Below are 23,022 nucleotides of genomic sequence, written 5' to 3' on the forward strand. Positions count from 1 at the left end.
ACTGAGAACGCACACACAGGGAGCTCAGTCTGTTTCAAAAAGTCCTCCAGGTGATTCTGACGTGCACTGAAGTTTGAGCCACCGCCCTGGTGCCCCTGTATTTCTCCTCTCTCCTGAAACCTTCTGCATCCCCACACTCAGCTGATGACCTAACCTACTTTCTTGAACAAAATGAAGCAATAACTTTCCACACTCCCATCTGCAACTTCATCTCTACACCTTATCCCCTGTGCCCACTCAAGAGCATCACTCAGCCAATTTCTCCCTCTTCCTCCTAAATCATCTTTCCTCTCAACAGCCTTCTTTTCATCACATTCCCATCAGCATATAAACATGTTACTTTTTACTTTATTTGCATGTGCTTAAGTATTTTTGAGTGAATTTCACACATCATGATGTTCCACTCCCAAATATTTCAGTATAAACCTTTAAAAATCAGGATATCTCTTTAACAAGTGGTGCTGGGAAAACTGGTCAACCACTTGTAAAAGAATGAAACTAGAACACTTTATAACACCATACACAAAAATAAACTCAAAATGGATTAAAGATCTAAACATAAGACCAGAAACTATAAAACTCCTAGAGGAGAACATAGGCAAAACACTCTCTGACATAAACCACAGCAGGATCCTGTATGACCCACCTCCCAGAATATTGGAAATAAAAGCAAAAATAAACAAATGGGACCTAATTAAACTTAAAAGCTTCTGTACAACAAAGGAGACTATAAGCAAGGTGAAAATACAGCCTTCAGAATGGGAGAAAATAATAGCAAATGAAGCAACTGACAAACAACTAATCTCAAAAATATACAAGCAACTCCTACAGCTCAATTCCAGAAAAATAAATGACCCAATCAAAAAATGGGAAAAGAACTAAAAAGACATTTCTCCAAAGAAGACATACAGATGGCTAACAAACACATGAAAAGATGCTCAACATCACTTATTATCAGAGAAATGCAAATCAAAACCACTATGAGGTACCATTTCACGCCAGTCAGAATGGCTGCGATCCAAAAGTCTACAAGCAATAAATGCTGGAGAGGGTGTGGAGAAAAGGGAACCCTCTTACACTATTGGTGGGAATGCAAACTAGTACAGCCACTATGGAGAACAGTGTGGAGATTCCTTAACAAACTGGAAATAGAACTGCCATATGACCCAGCAATCCCACTACTGGGCATACACACCGAGGAAACTAGAATTGAAAGAGACACATGTACCCCAATGTTCATCACAGCACTGTTTATAATAGCCAGGACATGGAAGCAACCTAGATGTCCATCAGCAGATGAATGGATAAGAAAGCAGTGGTACATATACACAATGGAGTATTATTCAGCCATTAAAAAGAATGCATTTGAATCAGTTCTAATGAGGTGGATGAAAGTGGAGCCTATTATACAGAGTGAGGTAAGCAAGAAAGAAAAACACCAATACAGTATACTAACGCATATATATGGAATTTAGAAACATGGTAACAATAACCTTGTATATGAGACAGCAAAAGAGACACAGATGTATAGAACAGTCTTTTGGACTCTGTGGGAGAGGGAGAGAGTGGGATGATTTGGGAGAATGGCATGGAAACGTGTATATCATATATGAAACGAGTCGCTAGTCCAGGTTCGATGCATGATACTGGATGCTTGGGGCTGGTGCACTGGGACGACCCAGAGGGATGGTACAGGGAGGGAGGAGGGAGGAGGGTTCAGGATGGGGAACACGTGTATACCTGTGGTGGCTTCATGTTGATATATGGCAAAACCAATACAATATTGTAAAGTTAAAAAAAAAAATCGGGTTAACCAAAAGTAGATTCTACATAACCAAAACTAGATTCTTTTCATCTAGTATCCAGTTCATAATCGAGTTTCTTCAATTGTCCTTCAAGAGTTTATGCAATTGTTTTTTCAAAGCCAAATCCATTCTGGGATCTGGCTGTTTTGTCCCTTGATTTTTAAAATTTATTTTTATTTACTCATTATGTGACTGTGCTATAAGCTCCCAGCATGTGGGAGCTTAGTTCCCTGACCAGGGATTCAACTCATGTCCTCTGCACTGCAGGTGGATTCTTAACCACTGGACCACCAGGGAGGTCCCTAGTTTGTGCTTTTTAATGAATTGTTTAATTCATCAGTTCAGTTCAATTCAGTCACTCAGTCATGTCCGGCTCTTTGCAACCCCATGGACTGCAGCACGCCAGGCCTTCCTGTTCATCACCAACTCCCAGAGTTCACTCAAACTCATGTCCATTGAGTCGGTGATGCCATCCAACCATCTCATCCTCTGTCATCCCCTTCTCCTCCTGCCCTCAATCTTTCCCAGCATCAGGGTCTTTTCAAATGAGTCAGCTCTTCGCATCAGGTGGCCAAAGTACTGGAGTTTCACCTTTAGCATCAGTCCTTCCAAAGAAATCCCAGGGCTGATCTCCTTCAGAATGGACTGGTTGGATCTCCTTGCAGTCCAAGGGACTCTCTAGAGTCTTCTCCAACACCATAGTTCAAAAGCATCAATTCTTTGGTGCTCAGCTTCCTTTATAATCCAACTCTCACATCCACACATGACTACTGGAAAAACCATAGCCTTGACTAGATGGACCTTTGTTGGCAAAGTAATATCTCTGCTTTTTAATATGCTGTCTAGGTTGGTCATAACTTTCCTTCCAAGGAGTAAGTAAGTGTCTTTTAATTTCATGGCCGCAATCACCATCTGCAGTGATTTTGGAGCCCCCCAAAATAAAATCTGCCACTGTTTCCCCATCTATTTGCCATCAAGTGGTGGGACCGGATGCCATGATCTTAGTTTTCTGAATGTTGAGCTTTAAGCCAACGTTTTCACTCTCCTCTTTCACTTTCATCAAGAAGCTCTTTAGTTCTTCACTTTCTGCCATAAGTGTGGTGTCATCTGCATAATTGAGGTTATTGATATTTCTCCCAGCAATCTTGATTCCAGCTTGTGCTTCATCCAGCCCAGCATTTCTTATGAGGTACTCTGCATATAAGTTAAATAAGCAGGATGACAATATACAGCCTTGATGTACTCCTTTTCCTATTTGAAACCAGTCTGTTGTTCCATGACCAGTTCTAACTGTTGCTTCCTGACCTGCATATAGATTTCTCAAGAGGCAGGTCAGGTGGTCTGGTATTCTCATCTCTTTCAGAATTTTCCACAGTTTATTGTGATCCACACAGTCAAAGGCTTTGGTATAGTCAAAAAGCAGAAATAGATCTCAGATGTCAAATCTATGTGCATGGAACTGTTTGCATTATTCCCTTATTTTAATGTCTGCAGAGCCTGTAGCCATAGCCTCTGTTTCCTTCCTGGCATTGGTTATTTTTGTCCTCTCTGTTTTTTCATTTGATTTTCCTATATTTTCAATCAAATGTGATTAGGTATGGATTTCTCAAAAATTTCTGTTTTGGCTTTGTTGAGATATTTGCGACAGTAGATCCATGCCCCTCATTGTGTCTATTTCTGGGAAATTCTCAGCCATTATCTCTTCAAATTTTTTTTCTCACTGTTTTCTCCAAGCTCAATTAGATGCTATTTGTTTATTTTTGGTTTTATTTTCTTTAGGAGATGGATCCAAAAAACTCTTGTGATTTATGTCAAAGAATGTTTGTCTAAGTTTTTATGAATGAAGAGACAACCTACTGAATGGGGGAAAATATTTGCAAATCATATGACCAATAATAAATTAATATTCAACATATCTAAACTGATCATACAACTCAACACCAAACAAACAACCCGATTAAAAAATGGGCAGAACTGAATAGACACTTTTCCAAAGAGGAACTGCAGATGGCTAACAAGCATATGAAAAGATCCTCAACATTGCTTATCATCAGGGAAATGAAAATAAAACCACAATGAGATATCATCTCACACCTGTCAGAATGACTACCATCAAAAATAACACAAATAACAATGTTGGCAAGGATGTAGAGAAAAGGGAACCCTCATACACTGTTGGGATGTGAACTGGTGCAGCCACTGTGGAAAACAGTATGGAGATCTCTCAAAAACGAAAAATAGAACTACTCCATGACCCAGCAATTCTCCTGGGTATATATCTGGAAAAAAAAGGCACTAATTTGAAAAGATATACACAACCCCTGTGTTCATAGCAGCATTATTTACAATCACCAAGATATGGAAAAGCCTAAGTGTCCCTCAACAGATGAATGGATAAAGAAGATACGCTGTGTATATACACAACAGAACACGACTCAGCCATAGAAATAATGAAAACGTTGCCATCTGCAGTGACGGATGGACTTGCAGGGCATCACACGAAGTGCTCAGCTGGTAAATAACCTGCCTGCAGTTTGGGAGGCCTGGGTCCCCTCCCTGGGTTGGGAAGACCCCCTGAAGAAGGGAAAGGCTACCCACTCCAGTATTCTTGCCAGGAGAATTCCATGGAGTCCATGGGTCACAAAGAGTCAGACGTGACTGAGTGACTTTCACTTCACTCACTTCACACTAAGTGAAATAAGTCAGATAGAGAAAGATAAGTACTGTATGCTGTCATCTATATGTGAAATCTAAAAAATACAACAAACTGGTGAATATAACAAAAAAGAACAGGACTCACAGGTGTAGAGAACAAACCAGTGGTTACCAGAGGTGGGGGTGGGTAGCATTGTGGAGGCAGGTAGGGGAGTGGGAGGTATAAATTATTGGCTGTAAGATAGGCTACAAGGATGTATTATATAACACGGGAAATATAGCCTGTATTTTGTAATGCCTGTTAACTGAAGTGTACGCTTTAAAAATTGTATTAAAAATAAAACCAAAATATAATGCTGTTGGAAAAATGGCACCAACAGACTTGCTTGACACAGGGTTCCACCAATCTTTAACTTGTAATAAATACAGTATCTGCAAAGTGCAATAAAATGAGGTATGCCTGTGTACGACCCTCTCTGCTCTCTGAGCTTTTCGTTTGTAAATCATTCTTATCTGGTCTAATCAAATAATTTGCATAATATCTTTTGGAAATAGAATCGAAATAATGTTTCCTCTGTGAACCTTGAAATTTAAAATGTCTCTTTTCTCCCAACCTCTCCCCCATTTCCTGCAGCCATGGCTTCCAGCTTGAGCCACCTCTCTCCTCTTAGTACTGAGTGCTACGTAGAAGACAATGAAAATTGGTGGGGAAAGCACTCAGTCTTCAAGCAAGAGCACTATATCTCATCCCGTGCACTTCACTCATCCACTTAGGTATGGATTTCAAGTCTAGTTTCTTTCTAGAAAGGAGAGATGTATGGCTCTCTCCCAGGGCATTGCTTTGTTCCTCAGACATCAATAGAAAAGGCTCCCCGGTGAGTGGGAAGAGGAAGTCATTCTTCTTTGTCTGGGGTTTGGACCGCAGTGTTCTATGGTGATTAATTTCCTCCTGCTGCACCTTATTCCCACGTTCCTTTTTGACTGTGTGTTCTCAGCCTCTGCGTTTATTCTGCCAAGGAGCATGGCTCTCTCTTTCCTACTGCAGCTGCCCTTGCTCTACATTTGACCTCATTCTGGGGGCCTGACTGGGCATGTCATCCACTTGTGTGGCGATGCCGTACTTTGCCAGTGGCCGCAGCATCAACAGGATGTTATCCTGTGAGGTACTGTGAAGAGAGGAAACAAGACTTTGGGGGTTTTGCAGAGGACGGAGAGAAAGAACAAGAAGAGTTGAGGGGTATCCTGCGGTGAGGTAAGAGGGCTTAGGCTTCAGAAAGGAAATGTGAGTTGGGGGAGTAGACTCCTGGGCAGACGCAGGTTTAGGGAACAGGGCACTTAGCCTATCTGTCGTGCAACCAGTATGGATTGAAATCACAATCCGGGCAAATTACTGTCCTTGGTGTTGTGTGGGATACAAAGAAGGTCACAAGATGTGGTGCCTGATTTTGACAGTGACATGTACAGGGCTTAACAAAGAGGACACGGGGTCATATCCACAGATGAGTGGTCAGGAAGACAGGAGACTCAGGTGCTCATGAAAACCAGAACTGGGCAGGGCTTCAGGTTGGAGAAAGTGGTCAACAGTTTAAAATAGTGCTGAGAATTTGAGAAAGATACTGGAGAAAGAGACCTCAGGGATGACAGTTAACACTGGTAAACCTGAGGAGAACTGGAAGTAGATTTGTGGTTGGGAGTGGGGTAGGATGGATCTTTTGTTTCTAGAAGATTTGGAATATCTGGGAATTTAGGGATTTCCAGGTGGTGCTAGTGGTAAAGAGCCTACCTGCCAATGCAGGAGACTTAAGGGACGAAGGTTTGATCCCTGGGTTAGGAAGATCCCCAGGAGGAGGAAATGGCAACCCACTCCAGTATTCTTGCCAGGAGAATCCCATGGACAGAGGAGCCTGGTGGGCTACAGTCCATGTGGTTGCAAAGAGTCAGACATGACTGAAGCAGTGTAACACGCATGCACGTAGGATAGGATACTGGGTGTCTGCCTGCCAAAGCCACTCGCCAGTGCTCAGCTGCGTAGAGTCAGGAATGATGGCAAGGCATCATCCCTGACTTGGGGCGGTACCAACAGGCCCATAGCTGACCCTTGGTTCTGTAGGCCATGCCATGATATCCCTGTGTGCTCATTGTTATACATGAACTAGGCCACAAGGAAGAGGAAGGTGACGTTGGGTGGTGGTAGGGCACCCAGACACGACGGTTCCCTTTTCCCTTTTTGCTGCTAGTGACCACTGCCTGACGTACAGCAATGTCTGGATGGTCCTGAATACAGCGCTGGCTGGGGAACCACGCACACTGATTGCCACCAAAATTCCAACAGTGAGCTCAGGTCTACATAAGGCAGTGACTTCATCCATCAGTGGAACAGGCTTCCCTGAGATGGCTTTCTTTGCTGGTAACCCTTTGTGGTTTGCGTTATGGTATCAAATTGATTCTGTCCTGACCGTCACTTATAACTATGCAGTCTTCTCTAGCTGAATGTACCTACCTCGGTCCTGGGGCTGTGCTGGGGTGAAAATGAGGCCTGCGTCCTAATCCTAGGGGTGAAAAGGGTTAACTGAGTGGTAGGATGGCTAGAATTTCTAAGGGAGGATGGTTTGGATTACTGGGTTCTTCCCCAAGAAGTAAGTGCTGAGGAGGACCTAAGCTTCCTACTCGAAGAGGGGCTGAAAAGGGAAAAATAATAGGTAGCAGTTGCTTTATGAACCTGGAGAAGAGACCACTGGCTCTGTCCCAGGTTAAATTCTCTCACTAGTATTTGCCTTAGGTTTGTTAGGATGTTGAATAAACATGATGCTGTAATTCTGGAAGCAGACAGTGTAGGAAGACCGGATTTATTAGAGCACTGTGGGCAGCTTTCTTACTCTAAGGAAGTCTGTCCAACATTACAGGTACAAGGAAGCACAGGTAGAATTTCTAGGTGCTTAAATGGAGGTGAGGGAGGTGAGTAGGTGGGTGGAACTTAGGAGCTAAGATTCCTGTGTTTCAAGACAACAAGGAGAATGGGAGCCTATTTGGAGTTTGTAACAGCAGCTGGGGGACTGGATCTCTTTCATACACTTCTCCTTGCCTTCCATCCTCATTTGGGTGGAAGCTAAAATCTGCCCAGGTGCCTTGTATTGCTGCTACTACTGTATTACTGCTGTTGCTCTTGCTTTACGTTTTTATGGGACCTCATAATTTTAATTGTGCTGGCATATGGGGAAGATCCCCTGGAGGAGGGCATGGCAACCCACTCCAGTATTCTTGCCTAGAGAATCCCACGGACTGAGCCTGGAAGGCTATAGTCCATAAGGTTGCAAAGAATCGGACACGACTGAGGAGACTGAGCATGCACGCATGCCTCTTATACTTACTCAGTACCCACAGGGACATTGTTGGAATCAATAATATGGATAATTACAGTGACATTGGTGACACTACTCAATTGCTGTATGACCCTCTGGCCCAGAGTTCTTTGATGCTTTGGATTAGAGGATAGGCAGAAATGAATGCAGAAGGTCAAGGAGTCTTGGTCTATTCTCCAGCTTGCTGGTCCTCATCCTCATAAATAGCCAGGTTGTCATCGAATCTGGCAGCTCTTTGCCACTCCCAGGATTCAGGGTGAGCAATGGAAGGCCTGCTTCTCAAGCTCCAGGCCAGGATTCCAATGGATATATATATATATATACATATATATATATATATATATATCCATATATATATATATTCAGTTCAGTTCAGTTCAGTCGCTCAGTCGTGTCCGACTCTTTGCCACCCCATGAATCGCAGCACGCCAGGCCTCCCTGTCCATCACCAACTCCCGGAGTTCACTCAGACTCACGTCCATTGAGTCAGTGATGCCATTCAGCCATCTCATCCTCTGTTGTCCCCTTCTCCTCCTGCCTCCAATCCCTCCCAGCATCAGAGTCTTTTCCAATGAGTCAACTCTTCCCATGAGGTGGCCAAAGTACTGGAGTTTCAGCTTTAGCATCATTCCTTCCAAAGAAATCCTAGGGCTGATCTCCTTCAGAATGGACTGGTTGGATCTCCTTGCAGTCCAAGAGTCTTCTCCAACACCACAGTTCAAAAGCATCAATTCTTCGGCGCTCAACTTTCTTCACAGTCCAACTTTCACATCCATACATGACCACTGGAAAAACCATAGCCTTGACTAGACGGACCTTTGTTGGCAAAGTAATGTCTCTGCTTTGGAATATGCTATCTAGGTTGGTCATAACTTTCCTTCCAAGGAGTAAGCGTCTTTTAATTTCATGGCTGCAATCAACATCTGCAGTGATTTTGGAGCCCAAAAAGATAAAGTCTGACACTGTTTCCACTGTTTCCCCATCTATTTCCCATGAAATGATGGGACCAGATGCCATGATCTTCGTTTTCTGAATGTTGAGCTTTAAGCCAACTTTTTCACTCTCCTCTTTCACTTTCATCAAGAGGCTTTTGAGTTCCTCTTCACTTTCTGCCATAAGGGTGGTGTCATCTGCATATCTGAGGTTATTGATATTTCTCCCGGCAATCTTGACTCCAGCTTGTGCTTCTTCCAGCCCAGCGTTTCTCATGATGTACTCTGCATATATATATATATATATATCCATTTATATATATCCACATATGTATCTATATATCTAGTTCTAGACAATCTTAAAGAGCCCTCAGCCCCATATGCCGCATGTAAGTAGCCCTCTGAACTCTCCCTCAGCCTTGCTCCTAGGCCCTCAGGTCCTTCTTCAGCTCCTTCCTCAAGTACTTGGTCCTCCCCTACTTAAACATGTCACCAGCCACCAAGGCAGGACATAGGGTTATGCTTGTCTTTGTCCCCACTTAATTCTGCCCTTCTCTGGGATCCAGCCTCAAAGAAGGAAGAAAACAATTCCTTCATGAAAGTATACTTTTTAGTGTGAGAGGTTGGATGTGGTAAACCCAGCTCTTTCTCTGTGTTTTCTGGGGAAGTGAGATGTTCACTGAGGGCATATGTTCTTTTATTTTTTTTCAAATTTTATTTTTGGCTGTGCCTTGAGGCATGTGGGAACTTAGTTCCCTGACCAGGGTCACGTCCCTGCAGTGGAAGCACAGAGTCTTAACCACTGGACCGCTAGGCAAGTCCCAAGAGTATATGTTCTTGCTTGCATTCTGACTAATTGGTTAGTTTAACTTATTTACATTAACAAAAATTTACTGGAATACAACTGCTTTACAATGTTGTGTTAGTTTCTGCAGTACAAGGAAGTAAATCAGCACTGCATATATCCTCTCCCTCTCAAACCTCCCTCCCGCCTCTCCAGCTAGAGCACCTCTCTGGGCTCCCTGCGCCTCACAGCAGCTTCCCACCTGCTGTCTATTTGACACACGGTGGTATGTATATCGGAGAGGGCAATGGCACCCACTCCAGTACTCTTGCCTGGAAAATCCCATGGACGGAGGAGCCTGGAAGGCTGCAGTCCATGGGGTCACTGAGAGTCCGGCACGACTGAGCGACTTCACTTTCACTTTTCACTTTCATGCATTGGAGAAGGAAATGGCACCCCACTCCAGCACTCTTGCCTGGAAAATCCCAGGGACAGAGGAGCCTCGTGGGCTGCCGTCTAGGGGGTCGCACAGAGTCGGACACGACTGAAGCGACTTAGCAGCAGCAGCAGCAGCAGTGTGTATATATCAATGCTACTCTCCTAACGTCACACCCTTTTCTTCCCCCTAAACCTATTTATATTTATTGCAATGATAGTTTCTTGTTTCTTCCAACTTGTTTCAAGTTCCCCATTTATTGTACTTCCTTTTTTCCTCTTTCCGTACTTTTCAATAGGTGAATGAAATATTTTTCAGATTTAAACATTTTACACTCTGTTTTTAGTCTTATATTGGTTTCTTATGTTTACTTAGACCTGTTGATTTATCTTATCAATATCTCTCTATTTCTCCCTGAACCCATAAGAGTACTTGAACAGACTCTCACATCTCTTAATCTTACCCAATGCACCACCTCTAGATGTTGATATTGCCTGGAGTTTAGTCAATAGTTTTATGAATGTACTTATTTGTCTTTTCTATTATCCTGTTTTTTAATCCTTTTTATTGTAGTATAATTTATATAAAGTCACATGCACAGATCTTAAGAGTATAATTAATTCGGACAAATGTATATACCCATATAACCATCACCCAATTAAAGATAAAGGGCTTTCCAGAACCCCATAAGTTTCTCTCATGCCCCCTTCCAGTCAACCCCCTCCACCAGTGTCAAGTGCTCTTCTGATTTCTATCACCATAGATTGATTGATCTCTTCTAGAATTTCTTATTAAAGGAATCATATAACACGAAACTTTTGTTTGTTTTTTTCCACTCAACCTGATTTTTTTCTGTGAATCATTCATATTGTTGAATTTATCAGTAATTGTTTTCTTTTTATTGCTAAGTGGTATTCAATGGCACGAATCTCCCAGACTTGCTATCTATTCTTCCACTGGTATATATTTTTCTTTTATTAAATTTGGAAATATTATGAATAAGGCTGCTATTAATAGGGACGAGTAGGTGATTAAATAGTTAATCCCACTAGGGGATTATAAGTAGGAAACATTATGGGAGACCCCTGTAAGTTAATGATTATTAACGATTAATAATAATGATGATGATGATTAATGATTATTCAAGAAAGTAGGTTTGCTTAACCACAAAACCAAGCAGGCTTGGAATTCCCTGGTGGTCCGGTGGAAAAGAGTCTCTCTTTACCAGGGTTAGTTAGTAGCAATAACCCTGTGCACTGCAACCAATGAAGCCCACACACTCTAGAGCCTGTGCTCCGCAGCAAGAGAGGCCAACGCAGTGAGGAACCTGAGCGCTGCCACCGGAGGGTAGCCCCACTCGCTGCAACTAGAGAAGGTCCGTGTGCAGCAATCAAGGCCCAGTGCAGCCAAAAAAAAACAGCGAATTTTCATAGCGACAAAACCACGCAACGGAAGCACAGGACATGGCCCCAAATAATGAAACAATGGCGGCATGAGCCCCACGTGCCCAGGAAGTTAATGATCCTTAGGGCATGTTCTCTAAGCACATGACCACAGTAATTTATGGGGACTCCCCTGGGGGTTCAGTGGCTAAGACTCCATGCTCCCAATGCAGGGCGCCTAGATTTGATCCCCGATCAGGGAACTATGAATAGATCCCACATGCCACAACCAAAGACCTTGCATGCCTCAACTAAGACCTGGCACAGCCAAATAAATAATAACTTAAAAAAACACAATAATTTATGAAAGGTGACATTTCAAAATGAGGGGCGCTCATTGTACTGAGACCTGAAATGATTTTTCCACAGCACCATGAAAACAAAAACAGGACAAAAACACTCCCCTCCTCACCTGGAAGAGGAGTTGATGATGGAAGCATGATGTCTACCCAAAAATGAGGAAGAAAGTGGTTTTCGCCTCTTGCACACTTTTCTTCTGATTTTAAAACTGTAGCCCACTAAGTTCTCTGGGTGACACCCTCTCACTCGCCCACTGTAAGCCTCACAAGAGTCCTATTCTAATAATTCACTTCTTATCTATCACTTTGCATCTCACTGAGTTTTTTCTGCATTGAGACATAAAGGATCAGAGCTCTTCAGAGGCCCCCAGAAACGCCAGTTGGGCTGTTTCACTATGGACATTCTGGATTATAATTGCCCCAAGTGTGTGCTGGAACTTCTTCACTGAACACCCAAACTTCTGCAAAAGCCCTCTCAGCCATATGGGTGACGTTAAAGAACTTTTGTTTTTTGGTGGGGAAATGGTAGGAAGCTCACACTGCATCATGCTTATGACCTCACTCCTTTTACTTCTACACTTTTATCTACCTAGGGTCTTGGTCACATACCAGATGTCTAATAAACAACTCCAAGCTTCCACAAACCTATTCATCAGACAGTTCAAGTGGCCCAGGATTGTGGCTGTGGCATCAGTCATTGCAATTTGTGTAAGTATAGTTCTTTCCGCCTGTCCTATCCATCCACAGAACCTGAACCAGTTACTTTCATCTAGAAGGAGAAGGCTGTCCCCTAGACAAACTAATCAGGAAAACAGAATAAAAACACAAATTATCAATATCAGGAATGCAAGAGGTGTCATCAATACATACCTTACAGATGTTACGATAATAATGAGAGACTATGAACAAATTTAAGCCAACAAAGTATAAATCTTTGATGCAGTTAACAAATTTCTTGAAAGACAAAAAAAAAAAAACAATTAAAAATGACTCAAAAAGAAATATACTTCATGAATAGTCCTGTATCCATTGTGGGAACTGAATTTGTAGTTAAAAAATCTTCCAGAGAGAATACAGCATTATCAAGTGGTTTACCCTAGGTGTACAGGGCTGATGCAACATTCAAACATCAACAGGGATTGTAAGTATATTCCACCATATTAAAAACAAATGATCATCTCAACAGATGCAAAAAAAGCATTTGATGAGTCTCAACATCTATTCATGATTAAAAATCTTAGCAAACTATAAATAGAAGGGAATATACTTGAGATAATAGAAGGAATCTACTTAATCATTCTTAATAGTGAAAGACTGAAAGCTATCCCCAAAGATCAGGAACACAGCAAGGATGTCTGCTCTCAAAACTTCCCTTCAGTGTTGTACTAGAAGTCTTAGCCAGTGCAATAAGGCAAGGGGAAAAAAAGTATACAGTTTGGGAAGGAAGTAATAAAACTTTCTACTCATGGAAGATATTATTTTCTACATAGAAAACCCCAAGAAACCTACCAAAAGACTCCTAGAATTAATAAATATGCTTAACCCTTGATGTTCTATTTCAGACATCTTGTCATGTGAGAAAAATAAGACCATCATTCTTAAGTCACTGTGTGTGGGGTTTTCTTTAATTTGCAGCTAAAGTATTCCTAGATCATATAACATGGTTGAGCATTTTTTTCCTGATGTTTATTTTATCTTTATAGTCCTGTTTCTGTGAGTTGTCTGTTCATACACTATGCGTATTTTTCTATTGAACTATTTTTTTTCATGTTGACTTGTGACCATCCTTCCTATTTTCTGAGTCCTTTGGTTATAATATATGTTGCAAATACCATATTTGATCAATTCTAAGACGAACATCACATTTCACTGATCAATTCTAAAATCAATTCACATTTGAACATCTCTGAAATTGAGATGTTGTCTTGTGAATTATAGTATATCACATCGCAGTCAGCTGGGGGCAGAGTTGGCATTACTGTGATTACAACCTGAGGCATATTTGCCAAGAGGCTCATGGTTCAGAGTCCTTCCCTTGAAAAGACCCCTTCTGAGGCCCTGGGAGAGGCACTTGTGTCAATGTGTTTTTGTAAAATTTACAACAGTAAAATATTTTAACCTTGTTGTGTTAAGGTTATGTATCTTTCTATTACAACTTCCTCCATGTCAGATGATGTTGGAGTGGTCACAGGCACTTTTTTTAGAGCCTGATAAGGGGAATTTGAGTTGAGGAATATTTAGTTTTGACTTAACATGGTTTTCAGTCATTCCTGTGTATAGTTCGGTGACAGCTAAATGTCTCAGTATGGGAACAGCTTCCAGGAACACTCCTATGCCACACAGTGCCAACTCAGCATCATGACCTGAAGAGACAGCCAGAGGTCCCATCACAATATGTATGTTTCCTCTGACACCCAGCACCAGAAGTATGTGGGCAGTGGAGGAGAAACCAGGTTTGAAATGGCCTTTCCCTTCTTATCTTGAGAAGGTTGATGCATTGCTACACAATGAATCCACATCCCAGGTGGAAATAAAATAGTTCCAGCTTCATTGGTCTTTTTTATTAGGTGAGTGAAAGCTGGCCCTGGTATTTCTCATCAGACCCCTCCTTATGCCTTATTGGAACTCAGAAACTCCTAAAGATTGGGAAAGTGTGGGATGTGGATGCCATGACTGACTGAGACCAATAATAATATATTACATGATAATAATGTGTCACCTGTGGCTACATTCTGCTCCAAACCGAAATGAGGTCTTGGATAGGCAACAACAGTGTCTGACATAAACAGCTCCCCCGAGTCTAGACCCCAGGAAACCTGCATGAGGGCCTGGATTCGCACAAGAGACACACTTATAGAGAATCACAGACTCACGTACACCAGCCCTGAGGGTTCAGAGATGGAGCAAGAGAGAGAAGGACAAAACGAGTTGCAGAGTCGGCAGGACTCTACAATCGTCATTGCACCAGGCCCACACTTCGTGAAGTCAGAGAATGATAGCAAATTCCCATCCCTCTGAGCAGTCAGCCCAGAAAACAATGTCCCCAGAGCCCAGTACTCATCACAACCCAGTCTCTGGTTTTGCCAAAGAGGGAAGCTGAACTTCAGAGGGAGCTGGAGCCAGGTGAGGAGCAAAGAAGACAAAAGCTTCTCAGGTTCAGCCTCATCCGATCACCAGTTGGCCTGCACTGGTTGTCCAACACCTACAACCTATGAACCTGAATTTCATTGGGAGGACTTCCCTGGGGGTGCAGTGGGTAAGAATCTGCCTGTCTATGCAGGGGACACGGGTTCGATCCCTGGTCAGAGACCATGCTGCGGGCAACTAAAGCCAGTGCGCCACAACTACTGAGCCCACTTGTTGAGTCCCCAAGTCGCAACTACTGAAGCCCACGTGCTGCAACTGATGAAGCCTGTGCTCCGCCATAGAGCCCGTGCTCCGCCACGAGAGACACCACCGCGATGAGAAGTCTGCGCGCTGCAATGAAGAGCAGCCCCTGTTCGCCCCGACTAGAGAAAGCCTGAGCGCAGCAACAAAGACCCAGTCCAATCAAATAAATGAATAAACGTCATTGGAAAATTTCTCCCACTGAGAGTGATTGTTTCCTGAGTGTAGGGTCATAGAGGAAACCCACATCTGTGTGCTGCCTCCTTCATAAGAGAATGGGGTGTGGGACATTCCTTTCTTTTTGAAAAATGTGAAAATGTGCATTAACAAAACCCTCATCAACAGATCTCACTTGAGGGGCCCGTCGTCCCCTACCGTCATGTCTGTTTAAAGTATTTCGATTTCCTGTTCCCCATCAACTTCCATGGTCCAGACATTCAATTGCTGCATAAGGTGTGGGTTCTGCAAATAGCGCAACAGAGACACATATTACCGTACCTTATGTGTAGGCATCACACAAGCACACACAAACCTCTGTGCTCGGTTCAAAGGCTGTGGCCTCTTCTTCGCTTCCATGTTTCACATGACAGAGCATTGCTTTTTCATGTGAAACATGCCTCCTGGCTGTAGTTTCACTCTCAGCCCCGACTGATTTCACTCTCAGCAGATCTCTAAATTACTTCTTGTAGCTTCACGGCTTTTGCCTCATTTTAGCATTTAGAGATATGCTCCCATTCTTCCTTACTAGCAGGGAAAAGGGGGAGGGCTGTACATCTAGACTCCATTGCAGGCACAAGGGGGCCAATGGTTTACAAACAAAAGTTGTTGGGTGGGATTTTGAAAGCTATTTTGGTGCTCTGCTTTTCCTCTTCCTGCTGCTCCAAAAGTAAATATGATGGCTGGTGCTCCAGCAGTCTTCTTGGGACCATGAGAGGAATGCCAAGAGAATCACAGAGACCTTGCCCTGACTTCCTTAAGAAACTGAACCAGACACTCATTGTGAGAAAAGTAAGCCTTTCTTTGCTCACACCACTGAAGTCCTATAGTATCTGTTACTACCGGCCAAAAGCAATTCCTAACTAACACGATGCTTTTCTTCTGCTTTTGAATTTTCCAGTGTTGGAGTAACATGTGTTATTTCTCTGTGTCACATCTTTCTTTGTAGAAGAGGGTTTATTTCTGGTGTTGTCTTCCTCTCTGTTGTTCCCTAATCATTTCAAAAAGCTTCAAATAAGTTTCTAATATTCTAACATGCTTATAAGATTAGTCCATTTTCCTCTCCTTCATCACAGCCTTTACATGTCATCTTTTCCTTTGCATTCTTTTTTAACAAATCCTGATTTCCCCCTAAAAGCAGGATCTGGAATCTTTGTTGCAGCATGCAGGATCTCTTAATCACAGGTATGTGAAGTCCTAGTTGCAGCATGTGGGATCTAGTTCCCTGACCAAGGGTGAGCCCAGGCCCCTGCATTGGGAGTGTAGTTTTTTGTCACTGGATCACCAGGGAAGTCCCTATAATACCTTTAAATGGAGTATAATCTATAAATATACAGAATCACCATGCTGTACATCTGAAACTAATATAACATTGTAAATCAACTAGAGTTCAATAAAAATTATTAAAAAGTACAAAATAAACATGAGGTGGTGTCTGCAGATGTGTGTGATAGTGGCTCAGACACCAGCTTCAGGTCAGAGCAGCACGAAGCAGGGCAGATGGGATTTCTGCCTGAGACCACCAGGCACTAAGTCTGGTGAACCGAGAACTTCTTCCCAGAAGGAGAAGAGACACAAACCACTGATGGGCTCCTCTTTCTCTGCCCACAGATCTTCTACATCGGGGTTTCCTGGCCTGAGCGCGCTGTCCCTCTGCCGCCAGGGCCCCGCCCTGCCCACAAGTCTTCTGGCTCTCTCCCCCAGGGGTTCTCAGGCCTGACCCATCTTCTGCACTGGCCTCTGACCCCAGGAGATGGGGGGGACCTTCTGGCTTCCACCAGCCCCCAGACTTCCACCTACCACCTGAGGAGTCCTGCTCAGACTAGCTACACCCTGGGAGGCTACCTGGAGGCCATCCTCATCGCCAGAGACTACCAGGGCAGGCCCAAGGCCCATGGTGGGGATCTGTTTCGGGCACAGCTGCTGGGTCCTGACCTGAAGGCAGGTGTCCCTGGAGATGTCACAGACCTGGAGAACGGCACATACCTGCTGACGCTCCCCCTGCTCTGGGCTGGGCAGGCCCAGGTGCAAGTGCGGCTGATCCACTCCAGCGAGGCAGTCAGGGTTCTGCGGGGCATCTGGAGAGACCAATGGGCCACGGTTGATTTCACGGGCTATTTCCGGGGGCCCACAGGATACGAAGAAACTGTGACTTGCAATGTTAACCCCCTGTTAATTGGGGAGGAAGAGGGCACCTGTCACTACAGGGATGAAGATTCAGGTGAGCTCTGGTTCTGTGCTCGACCTCCGACCCTGCCCTGTGACTCACTGGTAGGACATTCAAGTGGACGCTACTGGAACGTGACCACACCACACGAGGAGGCCCTGCTGGCACGGTAGGAGACCCAGTGTCATCTGGGTGTCTGCCCCAACCCCTGAACCCAGTCCCTGTGGTCATTCTGCCTGAGCCCGTACCCTTATCATTCATTTACTCACTTCTATTAAACATGTTTCCGAGAACCTACTATATACCGGGTCTGATGCTAAGTGCTGAAAACTTTTATGTAATGGTTGGCATCCCTGCCCTCTAGTTTTCAGTGAGGGGACATGGGACCTTTTAAAACATGCACTGGAGTGAGTGCTTAACTGCAGCATGCACTGAGGGGTGAGGGGTCTAAGGATACGGAACAGGGCGCCCCACCTGGTGTAGGATGGTCAGAGCAGGTGACAGGTGAGCTGAAGCTTGAAGGACACCTGCAGATCTCCCGCCACAGAGCAGTGTCCTGGCCCCTCTGCCATGCTGATGGCCTGCAGGGAGAAGTGTCCATTGAAAATTACCAGCAGGTGTGGTCAGGGAGCAGGGGGGATGGATGCGAGCCCACTGAGTGAGAGTGGAGCAGAGGTTGCAGCCTAGAAACCAAGTGAAATCAAAGCTGAGAATCGTCCTCGGTCCCAGGGGACGATTGGGACCAGCAAGACTGGGAGTGATGGGGAGGAGACAGTAAAACTGGACTGGCTTCTGCCCCTGGGATCCGAGGCTGGGACTGGGCTAGAGAGACCCCAGAGAGGAAAGAAGCATTTTTAAAGATAGGAGCAGCTGGGCATCTGGTCTCTGGGAGAGACAGTAGGGGAAGGAGGCAAAAACAGGGTCTGAGAGGAAGGTTGGGGCCGGGGCAGATGGGGAGGGACACCCACTCTGGAGGCGGAGGGGGGAGAAGGAGCTGTGGGAGAGGCGGAGGTGGGCAGGTGGGAGGAGGTGCAGCTCTGAGACCCAGGGAGCATGGAGTTTCCCACTGGCTCTATGAGGACGGGAGAGGCAGGTGGGCTTGAAGCACTGAGGCAGCTGAGCTGGAGACCCCAGAGGCACCAGCTCCATCAGACCCCCATTGCTAGAGGCTCTCTGCATTGATTAGTGACTTCCCACAGCATTTGGGACTTCCCTTATAGCTCAGTTGGTAAAGAATCTGCCTGCAATGCAGGAGACTTGAGTTCGATTCCTGGGTTGTGAAGATCCCCTGGAGAAGGAAATGGCAATCCACTCCAGTATTCTTGCCTGGAAAATCCCATGGACAGAGGAGCCTGGTGGGCTACAGTCCATGGGGTCGCAAGAGTCGGACACGACTTAGCGACTAAACCACCACCAACCACAGCATTTAGGATTCTGCACCAGGAAACCTGGTTCTTCCCAGACCAAATTTTGTACTCCCTTTGGTCAGAAGAAAATAACCACACATCCTTTTTTGCATTGATCGGTGGGAAATAAGTCTAAGATTCAATACAGGAGCCATCTCAGGACATCTTTTGAGGTAAAGACCAGCCATCTCTGGAGTGAGACTGCCTGGGTTCAAATTCCTGCTCCACCTGTTACTATACTCCAGCTTCTATTCGTGGGATCTCTGGCAAGCTACTTAACCTGTCTGCACCTCCAGTCTCTCACTGGTAGAGGGGATAACTTTAGTACCTCCCCTGTTGAGTTGTGGTGAGGTTCAAATAAGTTACTGTATGCTGTGTGCTTAGATCAGGGACAGCACAGCAGGCTCTGTCGGCTCTGAGAACCTGCTCTCAGGCATTTGCTGCTTTTGAGCGGCACCCCTGAAACTGCCTCTGTACCAGACACTGTCCAGGGTCCTGGGGGTCCTGGACAGGAGAGCAGGGCATCAGGGCCCCGTCCCTCAGGAGCCAACACTGGGCCCATTGAAGACGGCATTCAACAGACAACCACACATGTGCAAGTGTGTAGTGGACATGGATTTGCAACCCCAAGGTCAGGTGTTTTCTTTACAACAACTTTTTAAAAAGTATTTATTTATGTATTTGGCTGTGCTGGGTCTTAGTCGCAGCATGTGGGATCACCAGTTGCAGCATGACCGGGGATCGAACCTGAGCCCCCTGCATTGGGAGCAGCATGGTCTTAGCCATGGGATCACCAGGGAAGTCCCCAGGGTACATGTTTAAACAATTCTGCTTTCTGCACGGATGCAATCCCTGAGGTCCTGAAATTCAAAGAACCTGGATGTCTGACCTCCAGCTTCCAGTCCCTCCCCAGGCCCCTAACTCGCTGTGTCCCAGGAGCCCTGACACTGGACAGATGACCTTCACCCTTGAGAACTTCCTTTCCTCCAAGGACCCCTCCTTCACCTCAGCCCAGGATTCCTTCTCATCACACACTCCCCTCTGCCCACTGGTTTCTCTTCAGGAATGTGACAAACAAGACCCTCCCTCAGGGCATTCCTCCAATCTGGGTGGCCCAGGAGAACAACAGAAGTCTGGGTGAGTGGCTCCGGGGCTGGTGGGAAGGGCAGCCCTGATTCAGGGCCATGGCCTTAGCTTCCTGTGTTCTCACTGATTGTTTCGCTCCTGAACAATGGCTTACAGTCCTGTCCCCTCCGCAACCCTGCCACCCTGGAATCCCAGCCCCGAGGCCCTCTGGATTCTACCACCAAAACGTGTGGCACTCACTGTCCTGCTCCAGCCGCTCCTTCTCCACCGCCGACAGCATTCTGCGCTGCCTGGCTGGCCGCGTCGTCCACATGATGGGGGACTCCACGCTCCGGCAGTGGTGGGAGTACCTGCGAGACACCGTGCCCGGTGAGCAGCCACGAGGGGGCAGGGCAGCACTGGTCTGCTGTCCCTGAGCTAGAATGCTGCCAGGGACTTCCTGGCTACCGAGTCTGAGGACCCAGTCCTAGCTCTTGGGCTCCCCGGCCCCCTGGAGCACTTTGCACCATTGACTTTTCTTTGGGAACCATCTCCTTTCTTTGCAGTGTCTTGTCCCTCTCTGCTTTCTGACCGAGCACTCCCACTTGGATTCATCTTAAAGACTGGCCTCAGGCTAGAGATTCTTGTTGCCCAGTTTATGCACTTTGCCAGTGGTGACCAGGCTCGGACCAGGCCAGAGGGTCCAGAGACCCAGTGTGTTCACTCAGCTGTGTGCTCTGACCCGAAAGGGAGAGGAAAATGTGACAGGGATGAGGTAGTGTGACAGGAGGCAAGAAAGGAAGGTTTCAGGAGAAAGGCAACCAGCATAGGGAATTAAACGCCAAAGAATTAAAAGCAAACTGAATAGGAGTTTGGATGGATAATAGGGAGATCCTTGGCAACCCTGAAAACTTGAGCCGGGGGGCAGCCCTAGGGCTTGGGGGGAGAAGGTTTATGTCTTGGGAAGTGGGGGCTATCGTTAGCATTCCATCCAAGAGGGTGGTGCAGGGTCCAATTGTATTCACCCCTAAGCCTCCTCTCGTCCTCCGCGCAGCCCTGAAGCCGGTGGATCTACACGCCACGTATCACACGGGGCCGCTGATGGCCGTGGACACCACCCAGGCCATAGTGCTGCAGTGGCGCACGCACAGCTGGCCCCTGCGTTCTCTTCGCACCCCTGTGGCTGCCCTGCACTCCGTGGTCCGGGAACTGGGGGGCCTGGCTGGGGGCCCCCACACTGTGGTGGTGCTGAGCCTGGGCGCCCACTTCACCACCTTCCCTCCGTCCGTCTTCGTGCAACGACTGGCAGGGGTCCGGGCTGCTGTGGCTGCGCTGCTGGCCCGGGAGCCCGACACTCTGGTGGTCATCAAACTGGCCAACACCGGCTACAAGTCTGTGTACGGCAGCGACTGGTTCACCCTCCAGGTGAACCGGCTCCTCCGAGCTGCCTTTGTTGACCTCCGCGTGGCCTTTGTGGACGCCTGGGAAATGACCTCCAGCCTGGCCCTGCCCGACAGCATCCACCCGGGGAGGTGCGTTGTCCGAAACGAGGTGGACCTCCTGCTCTCCCATGTCTGCCCCACCTGAGCGCTCCTGCTGGTCCTGGGGCTGTGGATGAAGAAACTGCTGCGATGATCAAGCCTGGAAGCCCTTTCCCCTCAGCTGTCGGAATGTCTTCTCTCACCACCTTCCGATGCAGGAAGCCTGGCAGTCCTTCAGTGCGTCTTAAGAGCTTCTGTCCCCATGTGAAAAGCCGCGTGGAGGGGATGAGAGTCCGGGGGCAGAAGCCACACCTGCTCCCTCAGTGAGCATGTGCACTGTGACGGTCCGTTTTGGGCTTTCTGTTTAGAGCATCAAGGAGCCTTGCAAAGATAGGAGATGGGTTCCATTTCAGTTATCAGAGGCCACCCAAGTGGAAAGCCTGACACTCTATATAAAGACTTTTATAGATTGATTTGTAAAATAAAATATGTCTCCTAACTGTAAATAGTAACATATGCTCTTTGTAGAAAAACTGAAAAAGTACCAAAAAATGAACAAGGAAACCTGTGATTGCCATCTAGAGAGTGATATGCTCAGGTTGGGTAAATGAACAGCCAGAACACAGCCCTGCTTTTTTGTGTGAGGATGTTAGTGCTAATAAAAGATGAACGCTGTTTTCCTTACAGGGAATCCATAGATGATGTGTTGACAACCCTTGTTGCTCCAGTGAACCACACAGCCGCTATTTTCTAATAGATATGGATGAAACGTTGAAGAATCAGATTACAGAAGAATCCCTAGGGTGTGCTGGCTCCTGTTCCCTGCCTAAGCATTAAAATCTAGGCATTTTATAATACTAGAGAAAGAAACAGAGAAATGGATCCCATATTTTTACATTCACTAAAAAAAGTTTTTTTGGCTACATCACACAGCATATGGGATCTTAGTTCCATGAAAGTGAAGTCGCTCGGTCCTATCTGACTCTTTGTGACCCCATGGACTGTAGCCTACAGGCTCCTCCAGGCAAGAATACAGGAGTGGGTTACCATTTCCTTCTCCAGATCTTAGTTCCATGACCAGGGCTCAAACCCACATCCCCAGCAGTGGAAGCGCAGAGCCTTAACCACTGGACCATCAGGGAAGTCCCCTACATTCACTAAAATTTTTGCTGTGGAGCCACTGCGTCCATATAGCCCCAGTGTGAATCCGATTAAGGATGATCAAGGCTTCCTGAGAATCTGCCCTGTGATGAATCAAGGCATTGCCAGTCAACCAACGAATCCTGGGCAAAGCAAATGAAACTGACTACAGAAATATTTATAGAAAGTCTCTGTGCACACAGGGTAGCTGGGAGCTTTTCTGCTTGTTACACGAATGGTACAGAATCGTATTGCAGCAGAAAATTAAGGAACGGTTCATGAATCATAAACAGGAATTAATTACATTAGGGAAAATTACATTTCCAAAGTTAAGCATTCTTACGGTTGTTTCCTTAGGGACTGTATTTCTGGTCCAATTATTATGTTCCTTCTTTCAGATCATTTTATAAATTCACATATTTTTATTTTCTGTAAGATGAACCTAGTG

The 23,022-nt window shown here is 45.6% G+C and overlaps 1 protein-coding gene across 1 annotated transcript; it reads left to right on the plus strand.

Moving 5' to 3' along the window:
- The first annotated feature begins 1,574 nt into the window (after positions 1 to 1,574).
- LOC133238717 (NXPE family member 3-like) lies at positions 1,575 to 22,048 on the plus strand. The gene is made up of 6 exons (XM_061402129.1): positions 1,575 to 5,712; positions 12,306 to 12,420; positions 16,927 to 17,651; positions 19,952 to 20,025; positions 20,131 to 20,343; positions 21,008 to 22,048. Exons 2-6 carry the CDS (start codon positions 12,325 to 12,327, stop codon positions 21,538 to 21,540), a joined length of 1,641 nt encoding a protein of 546 aa, XP_061258113.1. The 5' UTR covers positions 1,575 to 5,712; positions 12,306 to 12,324; the 3' UTR covers positions 21,541 to 22,048.
- The last annotated feature ends 974 nt before the right edge of the window (positions 22,049 to 23,022 follow it).

Source organism: Bos javanicus, chromosome 25 (assembly GCF_032452875.1).
Source record: "Bos javanicus breed banteng chromosome 25, ARS-OSU_banteng_1.0, whole genome shotgun sequence".
In the NCBI taxonomy this organism is placed as follows: Eukaryota; Metazoa; Chordata; class Mammalia; order Artiodactyla; family Bovidae; genus Bos; species Bos javanicus.